The sequence below is a fragment of the Oncorhynchus mykiss genome, chromosome 15 (genome assembly GCF_057628025.1).
Source record: "Oncorhynchus mykiss isolate SJ-2025 chromosome 15, ASM5762802v1, whole genome shotgun sequence".
In the NCBI taxonomy this organism is placed as follows: domain Eukaryota; kingdom Metazoa; phylum Chordata; class Actinopteri; order Salmoniformes; family Salmonidae; genus Oncorhynchus; species Oncorhynchus mykiss.
Window position 1 is genome coordinate 58,976,970 of NC_143036.1, and position 23,772 is coordinate 59,000,741.

General features: G+C 44.3%; 3 protein-coding genes across 4 annotated transcripts; 2 read left to right on the forward strand and 1 right to left on the reverse strand.

Annotated features, from left to right (window-relative positions):
• The first annotated feature begins 128 nt into the window (after positions 1–128).
• On the forward strand, positions 129–12,510 carry LOC110490758 (inter-alpha-trypsin inhibitor heavy chain H2). Its single transcript, XM_036944691.2, has 20 exons — positions 129–243; positions 521–550; positions 1,131–1,169; positions 2,131–2,303; positions 2,424–2,528; positions 2,754–2,916; positions 3,155–3,391; positions 3,509–3,625; positions 3,846–4,014; positions 4,217–4,342; positions 4,523–4,704; positions 4,924–5,109; positions 7,898–8,037; positions 8,209–8,381; positions 8,632–8,766; positions 10,796–10,909; positions 10,993–11,194; positions 11,323–11,495; positions 11,657–11,768; positions 11,985–12,510. The coding sequence occupies exons 1-20, from the start codon at positions 151–153 to the stop codon at positions 12,133–12,135; spliced, it is 2,820 nt and encodes a 939-aa protein (XP_036800586.2). The 5' UTR covers positions 129–150; the 3' UTR covers positions 12,136–12,510.
• On the reverse strand, positions 12,357–18,432 carry LOC110490355 (DNA/RNA-binding protein KIN17). Its single transcript, XM_021563700.3, has 12 exons — positions 18,178–18,432; positions 17,793–17,887; positions 17,574–17,617; positions 17,322–17,444; positions 17,041–17,225; positions 15,673–15,721; positions 15,504–15,561; positions 15,264–15,381; positions 15,029–15,148; positions 13,239–13,338; positions 12,996–13,096; positions 12,357–12,852 (listed from the first exon to the last, which is right to left on the reverse strand). Exons 1-12 carry the CDS (start codon positions 18,289–18,291, stop codon positions 12,790–12,792), a joined length of 1,170 nt encoding a protein of 389 aa, XP_021419375.1. The 5' UTR covers positions 18,292–18,432; the 3' UTR covers positions 12,357–12,789.
• A 73-nt stretch (positions 18,433–18,505) lies between these two features.
• Positions 18,506–23,772, forward strand: LOC110490356 (ATP synthase F(1) complex subunit gamma, mitochondrial). Of its 2 annotated transcripts, XM_021563701.3 has the most exons (9): positions 18,506–18,563; positions 19,129–19,163; positions 19,351–19,482; positions 19,899–20,106; positions 20,242–20,385; positions 20,583–20,647; positions 21,570–21,725; positions 22,882–22,978; positions 23,558–23,772. In XM_021563701.3, exons 1-9 carry the CDS (start codon positions 18,523–18,525, stop codon positions 23,559–23,561), a joined length of 882 nt encoding a protein of 293 aa, XP_021419376.3. In that variant the 5' UTR covers positions 18,506–18,522; the 3' UTR covers positions 23,562–23,772. The 2 variants fall into 2 exon arrangements, with proteins under 2 accessions (XP_021419376.3, XP_021419377.3); XM_021563702.3 differs by lacking the exon at positions 23,558–23,772 and having other exon boundaries at positions 22,882–22,982.

Here is a 23,772-nt window from a genome sequence, read left to right on the forward strand (position 1 = left end):
CAACAAATATTGACTAGGGCCAAGCGTCTATCAGCACTCGGTGGATTTTTAACCCTTATTTTTGGGATCTCTCTGCTGCCTCTTGGGTCCCGGCTGAAGGACTATATCTGGGAGTGTTAAACCTCAGGCAACACATACAGGCCTGGAACCATGAGACGCCTGGCTCTCCTCCTAGGCCTGCTGGCCCTACACCAGACCCTCTGCTTTGAGTTTGTGGTCGAGGGCGAGTGGGAGACGGAAACGGTGAGTTCATATTTTTCGATATCAACTGTTATACGACAACGAGATTGTTTTATAGATGTGTCTTAATTGCCTTAATGCTGATGGTCCCCAGGGAGAGTAGCTGCAGCTAATGGGGAGCCTTAAAAATACAAATGTGTGTAGAAACAGCCTTCTCTCTGTCAAATGTGTTTTTTGATAACGTTCCTTTAACAGAACTATATTTTATGCGACGTTCATGTGACTGATTAATGCACAACTTTTATTCTCTGTTTTACAAACGGCCCTTTTGTTCTACCAGTCATTAGAGAAACAACATGGACGATTTAAGGTGAGATGAAACTCGTCTTTTCTTTTTTCCCAAGCAATTTGTCTGAATTAATGTTATATAATGTCATAGTTTGCTATTCACAATCGTTAATAATCTTATTTTTATTCAATATGACATTGATTCAATAATGCAACATATTATGAGGGAAATGATCCTGTCTTGAGGTGGGTTTTTGTTTTTGCCCAGTTACAGAAATAGAATACCATCAACATGTAAAAGCAAGCAGTCTGCTTCATTGACCTCTGAACTATTGATAAAGGGGTTATGGACAGGTCAATGGATTGAACCCAATGACAGTCCTATAAGGCTTACTGACAATTCCAAATTTTTATTTAGAATGTCTATAGAATTGTTATGCCATGACCACCTACCTATAGTTACTGTTACATATGAAACTTTTCTTTCTGAGTGCAGTATGGGACAGTACAGATACTTCTGCATCTGCATTGCTTGCTCTTTTGGGTTTTAGAATGGGTTTCTGTAAAGCACTTTGTGACAACTGCTGATGTAAAAAAGAGATTTATAAAATACATTAGCTTGATTGATTGGTACAGAGCTGATTGTTTCTGTGTGTTTCCAGAGGGCGATATTGACCAGTGAGGAGCAAGAAGACTTTGAGGTAGGTTTCTCTCTCTGGTCTCTGCTTGATGTTTGACCCCTCTGTCCAATGTGGCAGAGTTTAGTCCTCTTATCTACTAATCAATGGTCCTGTTTGAAGAGAATCCGCTGACAGACAGGTTATTGACTTCACTCTGCAGTTGCTACATCCATTTAACGTTTCTGTGGTAAAATGTGTCATTTTCTTTCTCAGAATTCTCAGCCTGTTATACACTGACTACACCAAACATTAGGAACACGTTCCTAATATTGAGGTTCCCCTTTGCCCTCGGAACAGACTCAATTCATCGTGGCATGGACTCTACAAGGTGTCAAAAGCATTCCACAGGGATGTTGGCCCATGTTGACTCCAATGGATCCCACAGTGGTGTGTCAATTTGCCTGGATGTCCTTTGGGTGGTGGACCATTCTTGATACACACAGGAAACTGTTGAGTTTTAAAAACCCAGCAGCGTTGCAGTTCTTGACACATACCGCTGCGCCTGGCACCTACTACCATACTCCGTTCAAAGGCACTTAAATCTTTTGCTTTGTCCGTTCACCCTCTGAATGGCACACATACATAATCCATGTCTCCATTGTCTCAAGGCTTAAAAATCCTTTAACCGGGTCTCCTCCCCTTCATCTACACTGATTGTAATGTATTTAACAAGTAACATCAATAAGGATTTCACCTGGATTCACCTGGTCAGTCTGTGTCATGGAAAGAGCAGGTGTTCTTAAGGTTATTTATACTCAGTGTATAAGTAGATACTCCAAAGAAACATGCTTCCTATTCATTTTTCAGTCAGATATTCAGATTTGTAGATGGGAAAAAGAAGTGTCCCTAAACCACTTGTTTTATGTGGTTTAGATGTAAAGTTGTAGAGAGCTTGACTCACAATTCCTATGCAACGGCACTCGTCCCTAGTCGATGACATCACAGCCAAAGTCTGTCTCACGTTCTCCACCTCCCTATGTAGGCCATCCGGGGTGATGACATCACGGTTAAGAGCTACAGGGTGGAGAGCCGCATCACGTCGCGGTTCTGCCACACCACGGTCAAGAGCTCTGTGGTCAACTCTGGTCCAAATGCCCAGAGCATTGGCTTCAACGTCCAGATCCCCAAACGAGCCTTCATCACCAACTTCACCATGTGAGCAACTTTCTCAATCAGAATAAAAAGCACAATCTCAAATTTCAATCACAATCACACTGAAATACAATCCTCGACTTAATGGACAGAGCTGTGGACTATGTTGTGTGCTGTTTTTAGGAATGTGAATGGGATCATGTTTGTGGGCTCAGTGAAGGAGAAGACTGTGGCTAGGAACCTCTACGCTCAGGCTAGAGCCAGAGGGAAGGCCGCAGGCCTCGTCAGGTACCGTACAGCCCACAATGCACCATGGCCATGGTATTTAGTGTAGCTATACTGAAGAATAACATCTTGGACAATACAGGGAAATGGGTTCCCACCCATTTTTTGACCGTTATGAATCCTATGCCATTCATAATGGTCTATGCTGTGTGTAACAAACATTGTTGTTGCATAAGACCTTTCTAGTGTCCTGTGACTGACTATAGAGCTGGTAATCCTACACCACAGGGCTAACTCCCAGGACATGGAGACCTTTAAGACGGAGGTCCACGTACCTCCCGGCAGTAAGATAGAGTTTGAGTTGCACTACCAGGAAATGATGCAGAGGAAGCTGGGCTTCTATGAACACTCACTATACCTGCAGCCTGGACGCCTGGTGCCCCAGTTCCAGGTGAGAGAGCTTACCTGTGTGTGTGTGTGTGTGTGTGTGTGTGTGTGTGTGTGTGTGTGTGTGTGTGTGTGTGTGTGTGTGTGTGTGTGTGTGTGGTGTGTGTGTGTGTGGTGTGTGTGTGTGTGTGTGTGTGTGTGTGTGTGTGTGTGCGTGCCTGTGTGTGGTATTTAACGACTGTATTTGATAGGTCAGTGCCTCTGTGTCAGCATATTTGGGCCTTCTCCCTGTCTCTCTGCAGGTGGATGTGTATATCTATGAGCCCAACGGCATCGCCTCTGTGGAGACACCGAACACCTTGGGAGAGCATTTCAGCGGCATGGCCAAACTCACCTCCTCAAAGGACAAGGCTCACGTGGTGTTCAAGCCCTCGCTCCAGCAGCAGAGGAAGTGCGAGAACTGCACCACCAGCGCTATCGATGGCATCTTTACCGTCAAATACGACGTCCTGAGAGACAGCAATGCCGGGGAACTACATGTGGGTACACATACTGACAGAAACACATGTAGTAACACAGTCTTTGTGTCACTTTACTTTGTAACAGAAATGTAATACAGGAAGTATTGGTCACTGTTATTTCAATGTTTCTCCTAGGTTTCTGACGGGCATTTTGTGCATTTCTTCGCCCCGGCCAATCTCTCCCCCCTCCCGAAAAACATTGTGTTCGTCATTGACGTCAGTGGATCTATGTGGGGAGTCAAGATGAAGCAGGTGTGTGACGTAACCATAGAAAAACTCACAGGGGTCAATCTGTGCCCCATCAGTCGTACATCTCTCTTCTCTCACAACCGGCAGGGCCTGCCTGACAAATGCAACACCGCCCTTGTGTGGGTATTCTGTGAAACTGCACTGAAATGACTGTCCAATCTCATTTATGACTTTATCGCTCTCTCTTGCTCTATAACTCTCTCTCTCTCTCTCTCTCTCTCAGACTGTGGAGGCTATGCAGACCATATTGGATGACCTGACCATGGATGACTACTTCAGCATTGTTGACTTCAACCACAATGTGCGCTGCTGGAGTGAGGAGCTGGTTCAAGGCAGCACCATACAGGTGGCTGAGGCCAAGAAATACATCCAGAACATCAAACCCAATGGAGGTGAGAGAGAAGGGAGGGATGAAAGAAAGAGAGTGATAGAGAAAGAGAGAGATGTGGAGGATTATAAGGAAGTAGGAGGTTGCATGGATTTAAGTCATGGGGAGAGACAGAGGAAAGAGGGCGAGAGGACAGAGTGGTGGATAACGAAAGGTTGTCTGGATGTGTATCTGATTGGCTCTCACTGCTCTTTGACCCGATCCAGGCACCAATATCAATGAGGCATTGATGAGGGCGGTGCAGATGCTGGTGAAGGCGTCCAATCAGGGCATGATCGACCCACGCTCTGTCTCCATGATCATGCTGGTGTCTGATGGAGACCCCACTGTCGGTGAGACATCACACCGCTGCTGATCCCAAAACTGACACGGACTGACTTTTCATCACCCACCTCATACCACTTCACCCCCCTTCATTTTCCCCCTCACGCCCCATCTAATAACCTCTAGTGGTGTACTGCCCTTCATACTGTTATGCTACTGTCATCCACCATCTCTCCCTCTCTCTGTAGGAGAGATCAAGCTCAGCGCCATCCAGAAGAATGTGAAGAAGGTCATGAGGGAGGAGTTCTCTCTCTTCTCATTGGGCATCGGCTTCGATGTCGACTACGACTTCCTGGAACGCATCGCCATGGAGAATAGGGGCGTGGCCCAGAGGATCTACACCAGCCACGACGCCTCAGATCAGATACGGGTACGACAGACCTCTGTCCCTAAAACTCCCATTCATCCTTCTCTCCCTAATCCTGCATATAGTTACATCACTACTCCTCCTCCTTCCCTTCCCTCTGTTCATCCCCCTTTGTATGACTACCTCTCCTCTGAATTCTCCTCCTATTATTGTGTAAACACTCTATCTTCACTGCCTCTCTCACCACCATCTCTGACCTCCCTCCTCTGTTCTCCCCTCCAGCGGTTCTACAGCCAGGTCTCGTCTCCCCTCCTGAGGAAGATCACGGTTCAGTTCCCAGAGGACTCTGTCTCTGACGTCACCCAGAACCACTTTGACAAGTACTTCAGTGGCTCAGAGCTGGTGGTGGCTGGGAAGGTGCTGCCCTCTGAGTCCACTACTCTTAACAGCTTCACCACCGCATTCGCTGTGAGTCATACATACACATGCACGCATGCACACTCATACACACAGTGGTGGAAGATGTACCCAAAAGTCATACTCGCACTGAGCTAAAGGGTAGAGGTGCCGCTTTCAAGGTGCAGGACTCTAACACGGAAGCTTACAAGAAATCCCGCTATGCCCTGCGACGAACCATCAAACAGGCAAAGCATCAATACAGGACTAAGATTGAATCGTACTACACCAGCTCCGACGCTAGGAGGATGTGGCAGGGCTTGCAAACTATTACAGACTACAAAGGGAAGCACTGGGCGAGCTGCCCAGTGACACGAGCCTACCAGACAAGCTAAATCACTTCTATGTTCACTTCGAGGCAAGCAACACTGAGGCATGCATGAGAGCATCAGCTGTTCCGGACGACTGTGTGATCACGCTCTCCGTAGCCAACGTGAGTAAGACCTTTAAACAGGTCAACATACACAAGGCTGCGGGGCCAGACGGATTACCAGGACGTGTGCTCCGGGCATGTGCTGACCAACTGGCAGGTGTCTTCAATTACATTTTCAACATGTCCCTGATTGAGTCTGTAATATCAACATGCTTCAAGCAGACCACCATAGTCCCTGTACCCAAGAACACAAAGGCAACCTGCCTAAATGACAACAGACCCGTAGCACTCACGTCCGTAGCCATGAAGTGCTTTGAAAGGCTGGTAATGGCTCACATCAACACCATTATCCCAGAAACCCTAGACCCTCTCCAATTTGCATACTGCCCAAACAGATCCATAGATGATGCAATCTCTATTGCGCTCCACACTGCCCTTTCCCATCTGGACAAAAGGAACACCTATGTGAGAATGCTGTTCATTGACTACAGCTCAGCGTTCAACACCATAGTACCCTCAAAGCTCATCCCCAAGCTATGGATCCTGGGACTAAACACCTCCCTATGCAATTGGATCCTGGACTTCCTGACAGGCCGCCCCCAGGTGGTGAGGGTAGGTAGCTCAGTCCCCTCCTGTACTCCCTGTTCACCCACGATTGCATGGCCAGGCACAACTCCAACACCATCATTAAGTTTGCTGACGACACAACAGTGGTAGGCCTGATCACCGACAACGACGAGACAGCCTGTAGGGAGGAGGTCAGAGACCTGGCCAGGTGGTGCCAGAATAACAACCCCTCAAAGTCACCAAAACAAAGGAGATTATTGTGGACTACAGGAAAAGGAGCACCAAGCATGTCCCCGTTCTCATTGACAGGGCTGTAGTGGAGCAGGTTGAGAGCTTCAAATTCCTTGGTGTCCACATCAACAACAAACTAGAATGGTCCAAACACACCAAGACAGTCGTGAAGAGGGCACAACAAAGCCTATTCCCCCTCAGGAAAGTAAAAGGATTTGGCATGGGTCCTGAGATCCTCAAAAGGTTCTACAGCTGCAACATCGAGAGCATCCTGACCGGTTGCATCACTGCCTGGTACGGCAATTGCTCGGCCTCCGACCGCAAGGCACTTCAGAGGGTAATGCGTACGGCCCAGGACATCACTGGGGCAAAGCTGCCTGCCATCCAGGACCTCTACACCAGGCGGTGTCAGAGGAAGGCCCTAAAAAGACCCCAGCCACCCCAGTCATAGACTGTTCTCTCTACTACCGCATGGCAAGCGGTACCGGAATGCCAAGTCTAGGACAAAAAGGCTTCTCAACAGTTTTTACCCCCAAGCCATAAGACTCCTGGTTACCCGGACTATTTGCATTGTGTGCCACCACCCGATAACCCCTATTTTTACGCTTCTGCTACTCTCTGTTCATCATATGTGCATAGTCACTTTAACGATACCTACATGTACATACCACCTCAATAAGCCTGACTAACAGGTGTCTGTATATAGCCTTGCTACTCTTTTTTCAAATGTCTTTTTACTGTTGTTTTATTTCTTTACTTTCCTACACACACACACACACACACACACACACACACACTTAGCCTGTAAGTAAGCATTTCACTTTAAGGTCTACACCTTTTTTATGGGAGGGATGGCAGGGTAGCCTAGTGGTTAGAGTGTTGGACTAGTAACCGGAAGGTTGCAAGTTCAAACCCCCAGCTGACAAGGTTCAAATCTGTTGTTCTGCCCCTGAACAGGGTTCCATGGTTCCTACGCTGTCATTGAAAATAAGAATTTGTTCTTAACTGACTTGCTTAGTAAAATAAAGGGAAAAAATTAAGAAATACGGCGCACGTGACAAACTTTGATTTGATACCTTAATAGAAAATTACTTGAGGTAAAGTGAGTCACCCAGTAAAATACTACTGGAGTAAAAGTATTTGGTTTTAAGTATCAAAAGTAAATGTAATTGCAAAAATATACTTAAGTATCAAAAGTAAAAGGAAATGTATAAATAATTTGAAATTGCTTATGTAAACCAAACCAGATAGCCACACTCAGACATAATTAACAAACAAAACATTTTTGTTTAGTGAGTCCTCCAGATAAGACGCAGTAAGGATGACCAATGATGTTCTCTTGATAAGTGGGGGAATTTTAAATTTTCCTGTCCTGCAAAGCATTCAAAATGTAAAAAGTACTTTTTGGTGTCAGGGAAAATGTATGGAGTAAAAAGTACATACTTTTATTTAGGAACATAGTGAAGTAAATGTAAAAGTTGTTAAAAATATAAATAGTAAAGTAAGTACAGATACCGCAAAAAAACCTACTTAAGTAGTATTTTCAAAAAGTTTTACTTAAGTACTTTACACCACTGCATACACACTCACCTGTGTCCTACCCTCTCTCTGTCCCCCTCTTCTTCCCAGGATCGTCTGGACCTGTCCCTACAGACTGAAGCAGACTACCTGGAGCTAGATGCTGCGCTGGCCCAGCAGCAGCATGCCTTCACTGGCTTCGCCAGACAGATGTGGGCCTACATCACTGTCAACCAGCTACTGGCCGAGAGGTGAGAGAGAGGGACAAAGGGAGAGAGAGAGTTAAACACATCGTTATTTTCAATCTAAGGAGTGAATAAAAAGATTGTGCTATAAATAGCCAGCACTTTGACACAGACTATAGAGCATGAATAAACATACGGAGTAACGTTTTGTGAATGTTATATCCCTGTTCCCTGCAGGTCCCTGGCCCCCACTGCTGGTAAGAAGAGGAAGATCACACAGAGGATCCTGAACCTGGCTGTGGAGCACCAGTTTGTCACGCCCCTCACTGCCCTACTGGTGGAGAGTGAGGAGGCCAAGGAGAGGCTGCTCGCTGACTCCCCTAGGGACCCCAAACAGGGCTGCTGTGCAGGTGCCTGATCAAAATCACCTGAGTCCCCCCTTCTTTGGGCTTGTAAATGTACAAGAGAGTGAATGAAGCTATCCCAAACTCGTTGTGTGTGTGTGTGTGTGTGTGTGTGTGTGTGTGTGTGTGTGTGTGTGTGTGTGTGTGTGTGTGTGTGTGTGTGTGTGTGTGTGTGTGTGTGTGTGTGTGTGTGTGTGCGTGTGTGCGTGCGTGCGTGTGTGCGTGCGTGTGTGTGTGTGTGTGTGTGTGTGTGTAGGAGGATCTGGTATGGCTGGTCCCGGACAAAGGACTCCAATGCAGATAGTTCACAGCCTCCCCCCCTGGGTCCGGATGACCACACCTGCCCCCCCTAGCCACGCCGAGAGGCCCCTACCAGATCACATCACCATAGGTGACAATTACAACACACAAACACCTCTATACACATCTGTGCTACAGTATAATACTTCTCTACCTCTCCATATCACCATACATAATAAACACACATACACTGTGTTTTAAAGGGGCAGTGTGGACAAAAACGTGAATATCCTGTGTTTTATATTTCCACACTATGAGGTTGGAATAATGCTGTCCAATTGTGAATATTATGATAATGCACTGTTAGTGAAAGAGCTATTTGAAAAGTCTGCCTGAAATTTCAGCTTGTTTTGCTGGGTGGGGTTTTTGGACTGCCTGGTGACATCACCAGTTAATAAGTTAATAGACCAATAACAAAGAGAGTTTGCACTCCTCTCTGCCTATAACAGCTACTTTTCAGGTTACACATCCCTCCCATTAGGCCCCTCTCTCAGACCACTCCCAGACAGTCCTAGCTAAATTCTTGCTTGAGAAATTGCATTTTGCTAAGAAGCATTTTTTTTAACTTCAGTGTTGTGATGCAAAGATTCTAGAAAGGTGCATAGCACTTAGAATTTAAAAGTTATTGTCGGATATTATTCATCCTAATCAGACAGGTTTTTTATGGACGATACATTGGAGATAATATAAGACAAGTACTGGAAACTGGAAACAATAAAACACTACGAAAAATCTGGGAAACGATGCCCGCTATTCATACCTGACTTTGAAAAGGCTTTTAACAAAGTACGACTGGAATTTATATATAAATGCCTGGAATATTTCAATTTTCAACCCTAGGTGTAAAATAGTCAATAATGTCTAATTCTCAGAAAGTTTTAAACTGTCAAGAGGAGTAAAACAATGGCCATCGAAATGTTAGATATTAAAATCAGATCCAGCAATAATATCAAGGGCCTATTAATCCAGGGCTTAAAAACAAAGGTGTCATTGTACACTGATGATTCATGCTTTCTTTTAAATCCACAGTTTGGATCCCTCCACAGCCACAAAGATGATCTAGATAATTTTTTTAACCTCTCTGGATTACAACCAAATGATGATGTGTACCATATTATGCATTGGATCACAAAAAAATACAACTTTTACATTAGCGTGTAATTTACCAATAAAATGATCTGTTGGTGAAGTGGACATACTTGGTATTCATATCCCGAAAAAAAGCAATGATCTCGTTACAATGCATTTTAATAGAAAGTTAGCAAAATAGATAAGATCTTGATACTGTGGAACCTGTCTATTGTCTATTGTGGAAAAATCACCCTCATTAACTCTAGTCATATCCCAGTTTACCTATTTGCTTATGGCCTTGACTACTGTTTACATAGCAACTTGTTTTTAAAGTTATATGGACAAAGAATATTCCATTTTATTTAGAACGGCAAGCCAGACCAAATTAAATGGGCCTATTTATATAAATAATATGAATTCAGAGGACAATAATGATTAAATATTAGACCTCTCAATAAAGGCTTCAGTCATTCAAAAGTTGTACTTAAATCCAAACTGGTTCTCTATCAGATTAGTAAGGATGTCTTACCTCATTTTGGCTAAAGAAAATTGCGATAAATAAAAAAGTATACCAGTTTCATTTTAGGACCCAAAAAATGACAGCTGTGCCATATAGATTTGCAAAATAGTTGGGAAGAGATTTTCGATGTATTGATTCCATGGCACATGGTTTATGAACTGGTACAGAAAACAACGCTGGATTCAAAACTTAGAGTTTTTCAATTTAAATAGAATGTTATGCATATAGGGGATACAACTATCCCAGTAGTGCAGATTTTGCTGCAAAGAGACAGAATCATTAGATATTTTGTTTTAGTACTGTCCATATGTAACTATTTTTGTTTCTTTTTGACCATTTTAATTGAAAACAATCACAGTAAGTTACTTAATTGTTCCCAGAAATCATTTCAAATTGAGATAAAAACAGCTGCATTGGGCCATCAATATCACCTACCTCCCTACCTGGCAATTTTGCAGTGGGTAATACTCTCATGTCCATTGTGGGACCATAGTAACGGTTGTCTGTCTGTGTGTTTTCTGTGTGACAGTGGAAAACGACCCTCACTTCATCGTCCACCTGCCTAAAAACAACATGGACGTCTGCTTCAACATCGACTCAGAGCCTGGACACATCCTCAATCTGGTGTCAGACCCCGGTGCAGGTAAGTGTGTGTGTGGTTGCAAAAATGTGTGTGTCTGTGCTTGTGTCCTCTTAACTCAATCCTCCACCCTCGTTGTCCTCTAGGTGTGGTGGTGAATGGCCAGCTGGTTGGCTCTAAGAGGGTGGAGGAGAAGGAGAAGGTGAACACGTACTTTGGCACCATATCAGTGTTCTACCAGCCTGACGGCATCAGGGTGTCAGTCACCACCGACCGTATCGACCTGACTGACGGCAGGAACAACCACTCCTTCACCTGGGGAGCCACGGCCGACATCACCCAGGACAGGTAGGAACATGCACGCCCGCACACATAGACACACACGAACCGCTGGTCAGGCACCATCAGCCTGTTTTACTGTGGGAAGGACACGGTTTCCTGTTTGAACCACATGCTATGATCCCTGTCTGTTTCAGGGTTAAGGTTTCCATAGTGAAGGACTCCAAGGTGATGGTGACGGTGGATGACAAGATCACTGTGATGGTGCTGCTACATCGTGTGTGGAAGAAACACCCAACCCACGTGGACTTCCTGGGCCTCTATATCCCCAACAACAACCAGTACTCCTCTCAGGCCCACGGCCTTATTGGTAGGTCACCAAGAATACAATAAAGCTATAAGCTAATTACATGAGTTGACATATAGTGGCAAGATACCCTACATCACCCTTATAGTGAATCCTGCAACAGTATCCCAAAATTAAATTACAGCCTACTTCACTAGGTTTCACTGACCTGTGTGTGTGTGTAGGTCAGTTTGGCCAGGAGCCAGAGGTGAGGGTGTTTAACCTGCACCAGGGAGCTGACCCTCTGAAGAAGGAGGCCACCATGGAGGTGAAGGGCAACAAGCTGGTCGTCACCAGGTAAGAACACACACTCTCTTATGCACATCCCTGCTGCCAGGTAAACCACACACACCACTATAGGAATAACATCAGCATGTCACACATACTCAAGTCAGTAAACTTCATCTCTGTTGAGGCAATCCTTCCACCATATCACAGTGGGACATAGTGCATGTGAGTGCTAACACGACGAGGCTTGTAGACAAGGTTGTAACTAGTCCACGTGTGTGACAGGGGCTGGCAGAAGGACTACAGGCGGGATAAGAAACGTGGATCTGACGTCTTCTGCTGGTTCATCCACAACAGTGGCAAAGGCTTCATCGACGGCCATTACACCAACTACATCGTCCCGCGACTTGACAGCTTCCTGCCGCTCCCGCTCTGAGCGACCAATCGCAAGGCACACGGGGGTACCATGTAACCCAGGCAGCAAGAGACAGGGCATAGTTATAATGGATATCCTAGTCCACAGGTACAGGAGACACACACATTTTCAGCCAATTTGACTAGACACATGTGTTATTACCTGTTTTCATATCACAGCTCTGTCTGACAACTCTCGCTCTTTACAACAGGTTATAAAAAAGCAGTATCAGTATGTATAGCTGTGTGAATGTTTCTTTATTTTCATGAAGACTACACTGTCGGCTTTGAACTTTATGTACACACACACACAGACTTCTTAACCAGAACATTCCAATGACTGTTGTATTTCTCAGACCTCATTTTACATGGCAAAATACAAATGTTTTTCAATCAATACATAGGTCAATTGTGTTGTACTTCATTCAGTAAGTAATATTACAACATTCAAATGTATTTGTAGAGAACCATTTAATAACAATACAAAATAAAAATACAACCCCGCCCCCCAATCATTACTCGGCTAACTCAGGAAGTGATACCTCCATAGAAAATGCATTCTGGGATATTTACAGAGGGTAACTCTGACACAGTAGAGTCTCTCAGCTGATGGGCCTCTCGGTGGAAGGGTAGGGGCTCTTGGGTTACGCTGTCATGTAACGGAAGTCATGATAGATCAGGCCATTTTGGAGAAATCCTCGTAGGCGATCCCGTCCACCCTCCTCCCTTTCATCCGACCCTGAGGAAGAAAAACACACCCTTGTATGAGAAAATAAGAACCATTCATATCATCCCAAAGCAGTTGCCACACCAAACATCTATTCCAACACCAAACGGTAGAAACTGATGCATGACGAGAGCAATTTTGTGCCTGGTCCTTACCGAGTCAAGTGTGAGGGTGGCACTGAACTTTCTCTCGTCTATGGAGTCCAGTAGGGCCTCTGTGTCTCTGTACACACCGTTCAGAACCAGGACCCGTTTACCTGTGGGACAGATGAGTTAGACTTGATTATTCGATTTGGTAAAATAACAGGCCAGATTACAGATATCAAGTCAAATGTACAGTTTGAAAATTATCAATTTCCTGTGGACATGTGTGTGTAACCATGGCGAGAACTAGGTTACCTGGTGCAGGGATGACCGTCTCCAGGTGACTCTGGTCTAGTTTCAGTTTGTCCCCTGAGTCAATCATCTTCACTACGGCCGTGTATTTATCCTGCACCTCCTACAACACACAACAACTGTTAGCCTAAATACATACAGTTGAAGTCAGAAGATTACATACACTTAGGTTGGAGTCATTAAAATTCGTTTTTCAGACACAGTTTTGGCAAGTTGGTTAGAACATCTACTTTGTGCATGACACAAGTAAATTTTCCAACAATTGTTTACAGACATGTTATTTCACTGTATCACAATTCCAGTGGGTCAGAAGTTTACATACACTAAGTTGACTGTGCCTTTAAAAAGCTTGGAAAATTCCAGAAAATGGTGGCATGGCTTTAGAAGCTTCTTTTAGGCTAATTGACATAATTTGAGTCAATTGGAGGTTTTCCTGTGGATGTATTTCAAGGCCTACCTTCAAACTCAGTGCCTCTTTGCTTGACATAATGGGAAAATCTAAATAAATCAGCCAAAACCCCAGAAAAAAAATTGTAGGCCTCCACAAGTCTGGTTCATCCTTGGGAGCAATTTCCAAACGCCTGAAGGTACCACGTTCATCTGTACAAACAATAGTACACAAGTATAAACACCATGGGACCACGCAGCCGTCATACCGCTCAGGAAGGAGACGCATTCTGTCTCCTAGAGATAAACGTACTTTGGTGCGAAAAGTGCAAATTTATCCCAGAACAACAGCAAAGGACCTTGTGAAGATGCTGGAGGAAACCGGTACAAAAGTATCTATATCCACAGTAAAACGAGTCCTATATCGTCATAACCTGAAAGGCCGCTCAGCAAGGAAGAAGCCACTACTCTAAAACCGCCATAAAAAAGCCAGACTACGGTTTGCAACTGCACATGGGGACAAAGATCGTACTTCTTGGAGAAATGTCCTCTGGTCTGATGAAACAAAAATAGAACTGTTTGGCCATAATGACCATCATTATGTTTGGAGGAAAAAGGGGGAGACTTGCAAGCCGTAGAACACCATCCCAACCATGAAGCACAGCGGTGGCAGCATCATGTTGTGGGGGTGCTTTGCTGCAGGAGGAACTGGTGCACTTCATAAAATAGATGGCATCATGAGGAAAGAAAATGATGTGGATATATTTAAGCAGCATCTCAAGACATCAGTCAGGAAGTGGACTATGACCCCAAGCATACTTCCAAAGTTGTGGCAAAATGGCTTAAGGACAACAAAGTCAAGGTATTGGAGTGGCCATTACAAAGCCCTGACCTCAATCCCATAGATAATTTGTGGGCAGAACTGAAAAAGCATGTGCGAGCAAGGAGGTTTACAAACCTGACTCAGTTACACCAGCTCTGTCAGGAGGAATGGGCCAAAATTCACCCAACTTATTGTAGGAAGCTTGTGGAAGGCTACCCGACACGTTTGACCAAAGTTAAACCATTTAAAGGCAATGCTTCCAAATACTAATTGAGTATATGTAAACTTCTGACCCACTGGGAATGTGATGAAAGAAATAAAAGCTGAAAGAAATCATTCTCTCTACTATTATTCTGACATCTCACATTCTTAACTGATCCTAACTGACCTAAAACAGGGATTTTTTACTAGGATTAAATGTCAGGAATTGTGAAAAACTGAGTTTAAATGTATTTGGCTAAGGTGTATGTAAACTTCCGACTTCAACTGTATGATATTCTTCTATTGACTATAAACCTCTTGTAAGCTACTAAGAACACAAAACTGTCCCAATCACCCACCATGTGTGAAACTAATGTGTTACCTTGACGACTCCTTTCTTCTTGTGGTATTTCTCCCCCAGTCTCTTGGTAACAACTTTGATTACGATGCCGGGGTGCAGCCAGTGGTCCGCTCTCACAGACCTCTTCTTCTGCTCCTCCATCTGAACACAACACAGGGTCACAACAAAGGGTTACATGCGCAATTGTTTAACACAGAGTTAACTTGACAGTGCATCAAGTCAGAGCTGAGAGGGAGAACTGGAAACACTACCGTACCTCCATGATCTCATCCAGGGCTGACTTCTTCTTCTTCTCTTTGGCTTCTGAGGTGGAGGGAGCATCTTTCCTTTTCCCTGACCCTGCTGCCTTCAGGGCACTGGGACCCAGGGCCACACTAAGGGGAAGAGGTAGACACAGTGTTAATCAGAGTGAAATCCCCACAGTCATTTACTTTTGCTGTTTTGCATTGCCATTGATGACGGTGAGTCATTCTTACTGAGATCCAGGTTACTGTACCTGACTTTAGATGGGCCATCCGCAGAGGAACAGGAGCCCTTGGCCAGATTGAAGGTAACTGAAATATAATCAAAAATATAACCAGTGAGAGAAGAGCGGGCATAACGGTGTAATCAGCATAATTCCTGACCAAATGCATCATGAGCTATCTATATAAAAAATAAAATACTTTTCTCTTCTTCACTTTCTCGTTTCAACTCAGTGAAAACTGGTGCTTCCTGAAAAAAAAAGAGGGACAGATTGTTATGATTCCATGACATGTCATAGGTAAACAGTATCTTTGCTGAACAGCAGGGATGTGAATTCTGTCGGAGATTACATCTCTGAGCTGTGTGTGCGTGAGAATGATGTATGGTGTGTGTAGGCGCCTGAGCTGAGCCAGAGGGCAGACTGAGCATCTACCACTATCTGATTAGGAAAGGAATTTATGCTTTTTGTCCCCTCACTTTTGAAATCTCATTCACCTACTTATTAATTTGTCATTTTTTTGCTAGTAAAATGTCAATATTTATCTTTAGAAATGAGCTGAAATAGCAAATGAATATAACACAGCTTTGGATTTCACCCCCGTCTCAAAATAGAATGGTTGTGAACATTTGGAACATTACACAGGTGAGCTGGTCTTCTCCCGCTCCGACCACAGGCCTACATTGCAGCTTGCAAAATGTTTATAAAATTACAACTTTAACCTGTTCATGTAAAAATGACAAAACTGATTGTTTAAAGCAAAACCACCAAAACCATTTCTTAAGGTGAACCTGGCAATCGAAAGGCCCCAATCAGAAGTTAGATGTGCAATCAGAAAGATGAGAGTTGTGTCCACTCGGGTAGCCTATAGAACTCGAGTAAAACAACAACAAGTAAAACAATTTCCTACAGTGGTAACAATGACTCAACAAATTATATTGGTTGTCATCCAACTAATAAAGCCTAAGATTCAGAATTGCGAAAGCCATTTTACAAGCATTTGAATGCTGATTGTACAAATATTAGATCAGAGATAGGCTCTCTGGTGCAAGCTGCTCTGTGCACAGTTGTTTTTTTTTAACTAGGCAAGTCAGTTAAGAACACATAGAACACATACTTATTTACAATGACGGCCTAAGAACAGTGTGTTAACTGCCTTGTTCAGGGGCAGAACAATAGCTTGTCAGCTTGGGGATTCGATCTAGCAACCTTTGGTTTACTGGCCCAATGCTCTAACCACTAGGCTACCTGCCACCCTGTTTGGAGATCAATGACTGTCATATGAATTGACATGCTTAGTTAGATAGGCTACTGGAGGAAAGGACACATACATTCAGTCACAACAGATTAGAGGTATTTTTGAAAAAACGTCAGTGAACTGGGGGTTTGTATAATTTTAAAATTGATTTTATGATGCACTGTATCTTAAACATTTGTACCGGGTGCCGATGCGTATAAGTGAATCATTACATCCCTGGTAAACACAACCCTTGGCCAGTCCCTGTTCAGCAGACACCCGAGTGTAATATGACCTCCTAGTCAGAGGAGGGCAGTAGTGGTACTCTCTCACCTCTGGCTCCCTGCCTCCTTGGCCTCGGCGGACCTGCTCCTCTATGAACTTGGCACTGCGCTCCTGGTCATCAAGGTCCTGCTTCTTCTTCTTCTCCAGCTCCTCCTGCCTCCGGATGGTCTCTGGGTCGCGGTCGATGTACTGGATGTACCAGCCTTTGGGTGTCTCGTCCACCTTACAGAAACCTGGGAGAAGTCATCAGACACAGCAATGTCAGGGATCAGACAGACACAGACAAACACACATAACTTCTGTTCTGAGGGGTATGAGCGTGACAGTACCCTCTTTCCCCAGCCACTTGGTGAATTCAGTGAGAGTCTCCCACTGGGTGGAGTTCATGTGGACATGCTCTCGGTCATTGATGTACTCGTTATAGACAATGTTGTTTTGCACTCGCTTGGTTCCTGGAGGGGGGAAGAGAGCGAGAGAGCGATTCAGTCAGGTTGAGGTTTGTCTTACAGTCTCTTTATAAGTAGCTAGTGTAATATTGCATGCACTTATAATATATAGTTGCAGAAGAAATCAAATATTACCAAAGCGTCTTCTGATCAGCTCAATAAAGTCATTCTTGAACTCCCTTGGTGAGAGGAAGAATGGAGAGAGGAGAAAGCAAATAAGTCCACTGGTGGAACACCTCCCCTGACTCATCATCACACCATTATTGACATGTCATTTTAACATTGTTTTTGGAGACAGTGTTATAGAACACGACATACCAACAGCCAGACCTAAGTAAATGCAGATGGACTCACTGTGAGAAGTTGTCCATGATCTTGTTGGGGTCCTCCGAGGCCAGCAGCAGCTGTCTCTGGTGGGACTCGGACATGCAGTGGCATTTGAAGCCATTCTATGGGCAGAAAGGGAAAGCTAGTTCAACCTAAACTGGCTTTTGTCCCGGGCGTTACCGTTAGTGTGTAGAACCTAACTTCTGACATCCCTGATCAAGCTCTAGAGTTACTTTCCTGAGGACAATACAGTCTATCTAGCTCGCTAACTTACATGGTTAATTTACATTCTGTCCCAACGAGTTGGTCGTTTAGGAACGCTTGCAACATTTGGCTTGCACCTACTAGCAAATATTCCAAACGTTACGCTACATGACGTTAGATAGCTAACTTAGCTAGCCATCTTTCTTACCTCGTCTCGACATTGTTTCTGGCACATTTGACAATACCATCGCAATTTTTGAAGACCTTTTGCTTTGATCCTATTCCCGATCGCCTTTGGGCTTAGAAAACCCTCTTTCCCCATGTCAAATAATAATCGTCTACATATAAATGATTTAAATTCGAAATAAGCCTCGAACACGTTAAAACGTTGTTATGCACTTCTCCTTCCTCCTAAAAATCTGCCGCTTCCGTGGGTATTTCGTCATCATTTTACGTGTACTTTGAAGTAACGCGAGGTTTGTTTTTCCGTCCACAGCCTTCCATTTACTTGCGCTTGCGCAGTCCTGCGAGTCTGACCTTCATCGAAGTAATTATGTTCGCCAGGACCAGCGCGTTGGTGTTCCTCCCACAATGGTAACGTTTTATTAGCAAAATTACGTATATTTCAAAACATGATTTTGAGCATTGTGCTCATCGTACACATATATGACATATGTACGCCGAATGCGTTGACGAGCCATGTGAAACATTGCAAGGGCGCGCTAACCCGCAGGCCGCAGATGTGGTGTGTGGTGCAGAGTGAATGGTCAGGTTCAGCCTAGTGGCTAAACTGACATTAGCTTGCTAACCATGTCATTGAAGTGTGTGACAACTAACTAACGTTGATAAAATGGTCCTTTTAGTAATTCGTATGATGCTAGATGTTTTCAGTACAGCGTTCAGTTCTTGTCAAATTCACTGTCCCTCCCACTAACTAAGTTAGCATGCATTCTCTGGATAAACCTAACATGCTAACTATTATCTGGTGACATGGACTCTAGTTTAACGTTAACTAACTGATTGCTAGTATAGTTGTACAAACAACATTCATAGCTATTTGTATTGGTTTATAAACCCTGCATTGAGGATTTCCACGTTATGTCGCGAACTTGCAATGAGAATGTTCTAACTTACCTAGCTAATTCTGTTTGTTTTGTAGTGGGCAGGTCAGGAACATGGCTACCTTGAAAGACAGTAAGTGTTTACCTTGCCATCTCTTGAACTATTCTGTGTTACATAACATTCACCCTTGAGCTTCCTCTTTTTAAGTCTTATGCACAAGTGAAACTTTTGAATCATGATGATATTGTAGTTGTACGTCTCAATGTTATTGAACCTCAAATGTTTAGTCAGTCCGTGGCATCCATCTTTCCCATTCTAGTCACCATCCGTTTGAAGTCCATCAAGAACATCCAAAAGATCACCAAGTCCATGAAGATGGTGGCTGCTGCTAAGTATGCCCGCGCTGAGAGGCAGCTGAAGCCCGCCCGCGTCTATGGAAATGGTGCTGTGGGTATGTCATTGCTAACTCTGCATGTTCTCTCTCTCATATATATATATATCACACACACACTAAATTCTAAGGGAATGGATGATTTCTATGTGAAGTTCATCACTGTCTGTTATTATGGTCCTCTATTAGGACCATAGTGTGAAGGCAGGGGTAGGTCAGGGCCTGTATACATAGTCTCAGAGTAGGAGTGCTGATCTAGGATCAGTTTAGCCATTTATATCATAATGAATAAGATTACATGGACAGAGGGGACCTGATCCTAAATTAGCCCTGGTACTGAGGCGCTTCTTGAATACCATCCCTGTACTGTCAGGGTCATTTCACACACATTTATTGGAAATGTTTTTCTGGTGTTTGCCAATGGCATTCAACAAACCTGTTGACGGTCCCTCTTCTCTTGCCTGTGTGTCCTCCAGCCCTGTACGAGAAGGCTGAGATCAAGGCCCCGGAGGGAGTGGCCAACAAGCACCTCCTGATCGGTGTGTCGTCTGACCGTGGTCTCTGTGGCGCCGTCCATTCCAATGTGGCCAAGGCCATCAAGGCCAAGATTGCAAACCTCACCGGCGAGGGCAAGGAGGTGATGGTAGTCAATGTGGGGGACAAGCTGAGGAACATCCTGCAGAGGTACAGAATGATAATCAAGAAATACAGCCACTTTACTGTATGATGCCCACAGCAACAGGTCCAGTCTAGTGGTTTCCTTTGAAATTTAGTTTATTATCATGACAAGTGTTCCCTCCCTTCCTCCTCGCAACCCAGGACACATAGCAATTACCTGCTGCTCAGCTGCAAAGAGGTGGGCCGCAAGCCCCCCACCTTTACCGACGCTTCCATCGTTGCCACAGAGCTGCTCAACATGGGCTACGAGTTTGACCAGGGTGCTGTAATCTACAACAGATTCAGGTATGGATGGACTCCTTCCACAGCCACATTTCAGTGTCTTGTCTCCTCCAAATGGTTTCTTAATTGAGCCACTATAAGGAGATAACTGTTTGAATGGGAAGATTCACGTCAAGTCTAGTCCCATCCTTATCCTTCAAACTACATAGCCAATTATCAGAACAAGTCTTGAATGGATGTTATTTTCCCCCCTCATTCAGGTCTGTGATCTCCTACAAGACTGACGAGAAGCCCATCTTCTCCATTGATACTGTTGCTAATTCAGGTACAACACCATTGGTTTGAAGGTCGCTTTAATTCTTTAATCTAAGTTGTTGGGGGGGCTGACGAATGGAATTGTTTTAAGGTGGTCATACTATGGATCATTTAGCTATTTGATTTACAATTTTAAGACCCCTTTATGTTTCAAAAGAATATATACAAATAATATAGATTTTGGCCTTGACTATTAACGCCCATGGAAATGCATTGAATAACACATTCATACATGGCAAAAAGGACAGTCCAAAAATAAATCATAAGCGACAAGGTTTTGAAATATAAACAAAAACGTGTAGTTTTTTTTGGGGGGGGGGGGGGTAGGCACAACTACCTCTTATACTTCCATTTGTTTTTTTAAAACTAGTACCGGTTACCTTCAGATGAATCCCATGACACTTGTGGGGGTCATAGAGCAAAACGGAGAACACCATCGGGTTCGTGAGAATCTTCTTTCAGCAGTGGGGGTCCTATTAGTTTGTTGCCCAATCGGTTCAGACGCTACCAAACAGAAGTTGGCACATCGACAGTACTGACTTCATGTGAGTCTCCTGACATTTGTTGGGGGGGTTGAGGAAAAGGAAGACACTATTGTGTTTGTGAGAATCCCCTTTCCAGAGTGCTCATAATAGTTTTGTAGGCCAAACGTTTTCGCGAGAATAACAATTTTCGGAATGTCTCATGTTCTGCCACCTTTCACTGCAAATGTGGAAGTGCTACATCGGTGGATTGAGACGCATCCAATGAAGAAAAAACCCCATCTCCAACTTAAACTGACAGATTTTGATGGGGATGTTTTTGGTAAAATAGGTTGACGCACCGGTACATCAATCGACTAGGGGATAAAAATCGACCGACTGCTTTAAGATGTATGCCCCACAAAATGACTGACTGATATCATATGTCTTCTTTTTCCACTTCTGTAACAGAGAACATGGGCATCTATGATGACATTGATGCTGACGTGCTGAGGAACTACCAGGAGTTTGCCCTGGTCAACATCATCTACTTTGGCCTGAAGGAGTCCACAACCAGCGAGCAGAGTGCCAGGATGACCGCTATGGACAGCGCCAGCAAGAACGCCTGTGAGCATCTTCCTCCTCCCCAGCCTCTATAACAACTGGCTTATTGCTCATCTTCCTCACTTGTCTTTTAAATCAAATCAAATGTATTTATATAGCCCTTCTTACATCAGCTGATATCTCAGTGCTGTACAGAAACCCAGCCTAAAACCCCAAACAGCAAGCAATGCAGGTGAAGAAGCACGGTGGCTAGGAAAAACTCCCTAGAAAGGCAAAATTCTAGGAAGAAACCTAGAGAGGAACCAGGCTATGAGGGGTGGCCAGTCCTCTTCTGGCTGTGTCGGGTGGAGATTATAACAGAACATGGCCAAGATGTTCAAATGTTCATAAATGACCAGCATGGTCAAATAATAATCACAGTAGTTCTCGGGGGTGCAACAAGTCAGCACCTCAGGAGTAAATGTCAGTTGGCTTTTCATAGCCGATCATTAAGAGTATCTCTTCCGCTCCTGCTGCCTCTAGAGAGTTGAAAACAGCAGGTCTGGGACAGGTAGCACGCCCGGTGAACAGGTCAGGGTTCCATAGTCGCAGGCAGAACAGTTGAAACTGGAGCAGCAGCACGGCCAGGTGGACTGGGGACAGCAAGGAGTCATCATGCCAGGTAGTCCTGAGGCATGGTCCTAGGGCTCAGGTCCTCTGAGAGAGAGAAAGAAAGAGAGAATTAGAGAGAGCATACTTAAATTCACACAGGACACCGGATAAGACGGGAGAAGTACTCCAGATATAACAAACTGACCTTAGCCCCCTGACACAAACTACTTCCGCATAAATACTGGAGGCTGGGACAGGAGGGGTCAGGAGACACTTTGGCCCCATCCGATGATACCCCCGGACAGGGCCAAACGGGAAGGATATAACCCCACCCACTTTGCCAAAGCACAGCCGCCACACCACTAGAGGCATATCTTCAACCACCAACTTACCATCCAGATCAAGTCGTAGTCTTCCTGCCTGCCTCATAGCACACACAGTAGCTGTAGTCCTTTGTGATTATCTTCCTCAGTCTCCCTCTACTGCTTGATTGACCTAGTGTAATGCTTCTAGGGTTGCCATTGATATTACAATATCAGCTAATCTGGTTGCCAGGTCTGTGTGCCTGCACTTTGATGGCTTTGTTCTCTGATTCATATCAACCCTGGCTCTGTTCTCTCCCCTCCAGCTGAAATGATTGATAAGCTGACCCTCACCTTCAACCGTACCAGGCAGGCTGTCATCACCAAGGAGCTCATTGAGATCATCTCTGGAGCTGCTGCCCTGTGAGTACTGTTCACGATGTCAGTTTCTTTCTGCCCATCTTGCTCTTTCTCTGTTTCACTCTTTGCCCCTCTCTGTTTCACTCTGCCTTGGTGTTTGATCTGTCCCTCAGTAATGTTTTTGTCCCCACACACAAAACAACCCCACTCATTCTTAACCTTGATTAGCTACCTACGTCTTTGAAAATAATTTGACTCCTTGCATGAGCCCACCCATTCTTTGTCATTAAACATGGAGTTATTTTTAAGTTTGTTCACTAACCATTATTTTGTCACCCTTATTACTCCACTCCAACCCATCATGTTGGTATCAGGACCTAAATCATGTGATCGTAGGTAAAAGTCTCTAGGATACACTCACTGGACACAGAAAGGAAGAAAAACGTGCTATTCGGAAAACCATCCCACTGTAGTCTAAGATAGAATAGCTCCCTCTAGGGCCTAGAGTGTTCGATCATGTATCCTGTGTTTTGTTAATAGCAGATTAGAAAGCCTGTTATTCCCTCACATTTACTGTGATATTTTGGTTGGGTATTTTGATTTCATCCTGTTTATCTGAATGCGTGTTCTCTGTGGTTTCAGATAAATGGATGAGGTCCTCCTGCCATCCATCGCCAGTGGTTCTGGAATACATGCTTCTAAATACTTCAAACGGCTGTCGTCGAGAGTTTGTGAACATTTGTGCTTCTATTTGTAAAATATATGAGGGAAAAATTAACCTCTTACAGAGAAACATGTTCCCTTCAGATGTCCTCCTAGTTCCACTCACAATAAATCCTACTTGTGACCATGAAAAA

What these genes read in the sequence shown, in the direction of transcription:
- LOC110490355 (XM_021563700.3), bottom strand. Translation starts at nt 18,291, where the DNA reads ATGGGGAAAGAGGGTTTTCTAAGCCCAAAGGCGATCGGGAATAGGATC. An exon ending in CCCTGGATGAGATCATGGAG is followed by an intron (nt 15,149 to 15,263) that starts GTACGGTAGTGT and finishes TGTTGTGTTCAG; the next exon opens with ATGGAGGAGCAGAAGAAGAG. An exon ending in CCACCCTCACACTTGACTCG is followed by an intron (nt 12,853 to 12,995) that starts GTAAGGACCAGG and finishes TTTCTTCCTCAG; the next exon opens with GGTCGGATGAAAGGGAGGAG.
- LOC110490356 (XM_021563701.3), top strand. Translation starts at nt 18,523, where the DNA reads ATGTTCGCCAGGACCAGCGCGTTGGTGTTCCTCCCACAATG. An exon ending in CTGAGGAACATCCTGCAGAG is followed by an intron (nt 20,107 to 20,241) that starts GTACAGAATGAT and finishes CTCGCAACCCAG; the next exon opens with GACACATAGCAATTACCTGC. An exon ending in GTAATCTACAACAGATTCAG is followed by an intron (nt 20,386 to 20,582) that starts GTATGGATGGAC and finishes CCCCTCATTCAG; the next exon opens with GTCTGTGATCTCCTACAAGA.
- LOC110490758 (XM_036944691.2), top strand. Translation starts at nt 151, where the DNA reads ATGAGACGCCTGGCTCTCCTCCTAGGCCTGCTGGCCCTACACCAGACC. An exon ending in AGGAGCAAGAAGACTTTGAG is followed by an intron (nt 1,170 to 2,130) that starts GTAGGTTTCTCT and finishes CTCCCTATGTAG; the next exon opens with GCCATCCGGGGTGATGACAT. An exon ending in AACAAGCTGGTCGTCACCAG is followed by an intron (nt 11,769 to 11,984) that starts GTAAGAACACAC and finishes CGTGTGTGACAG; the next exon opens with GGGCTGGCAGAAGGACTACA.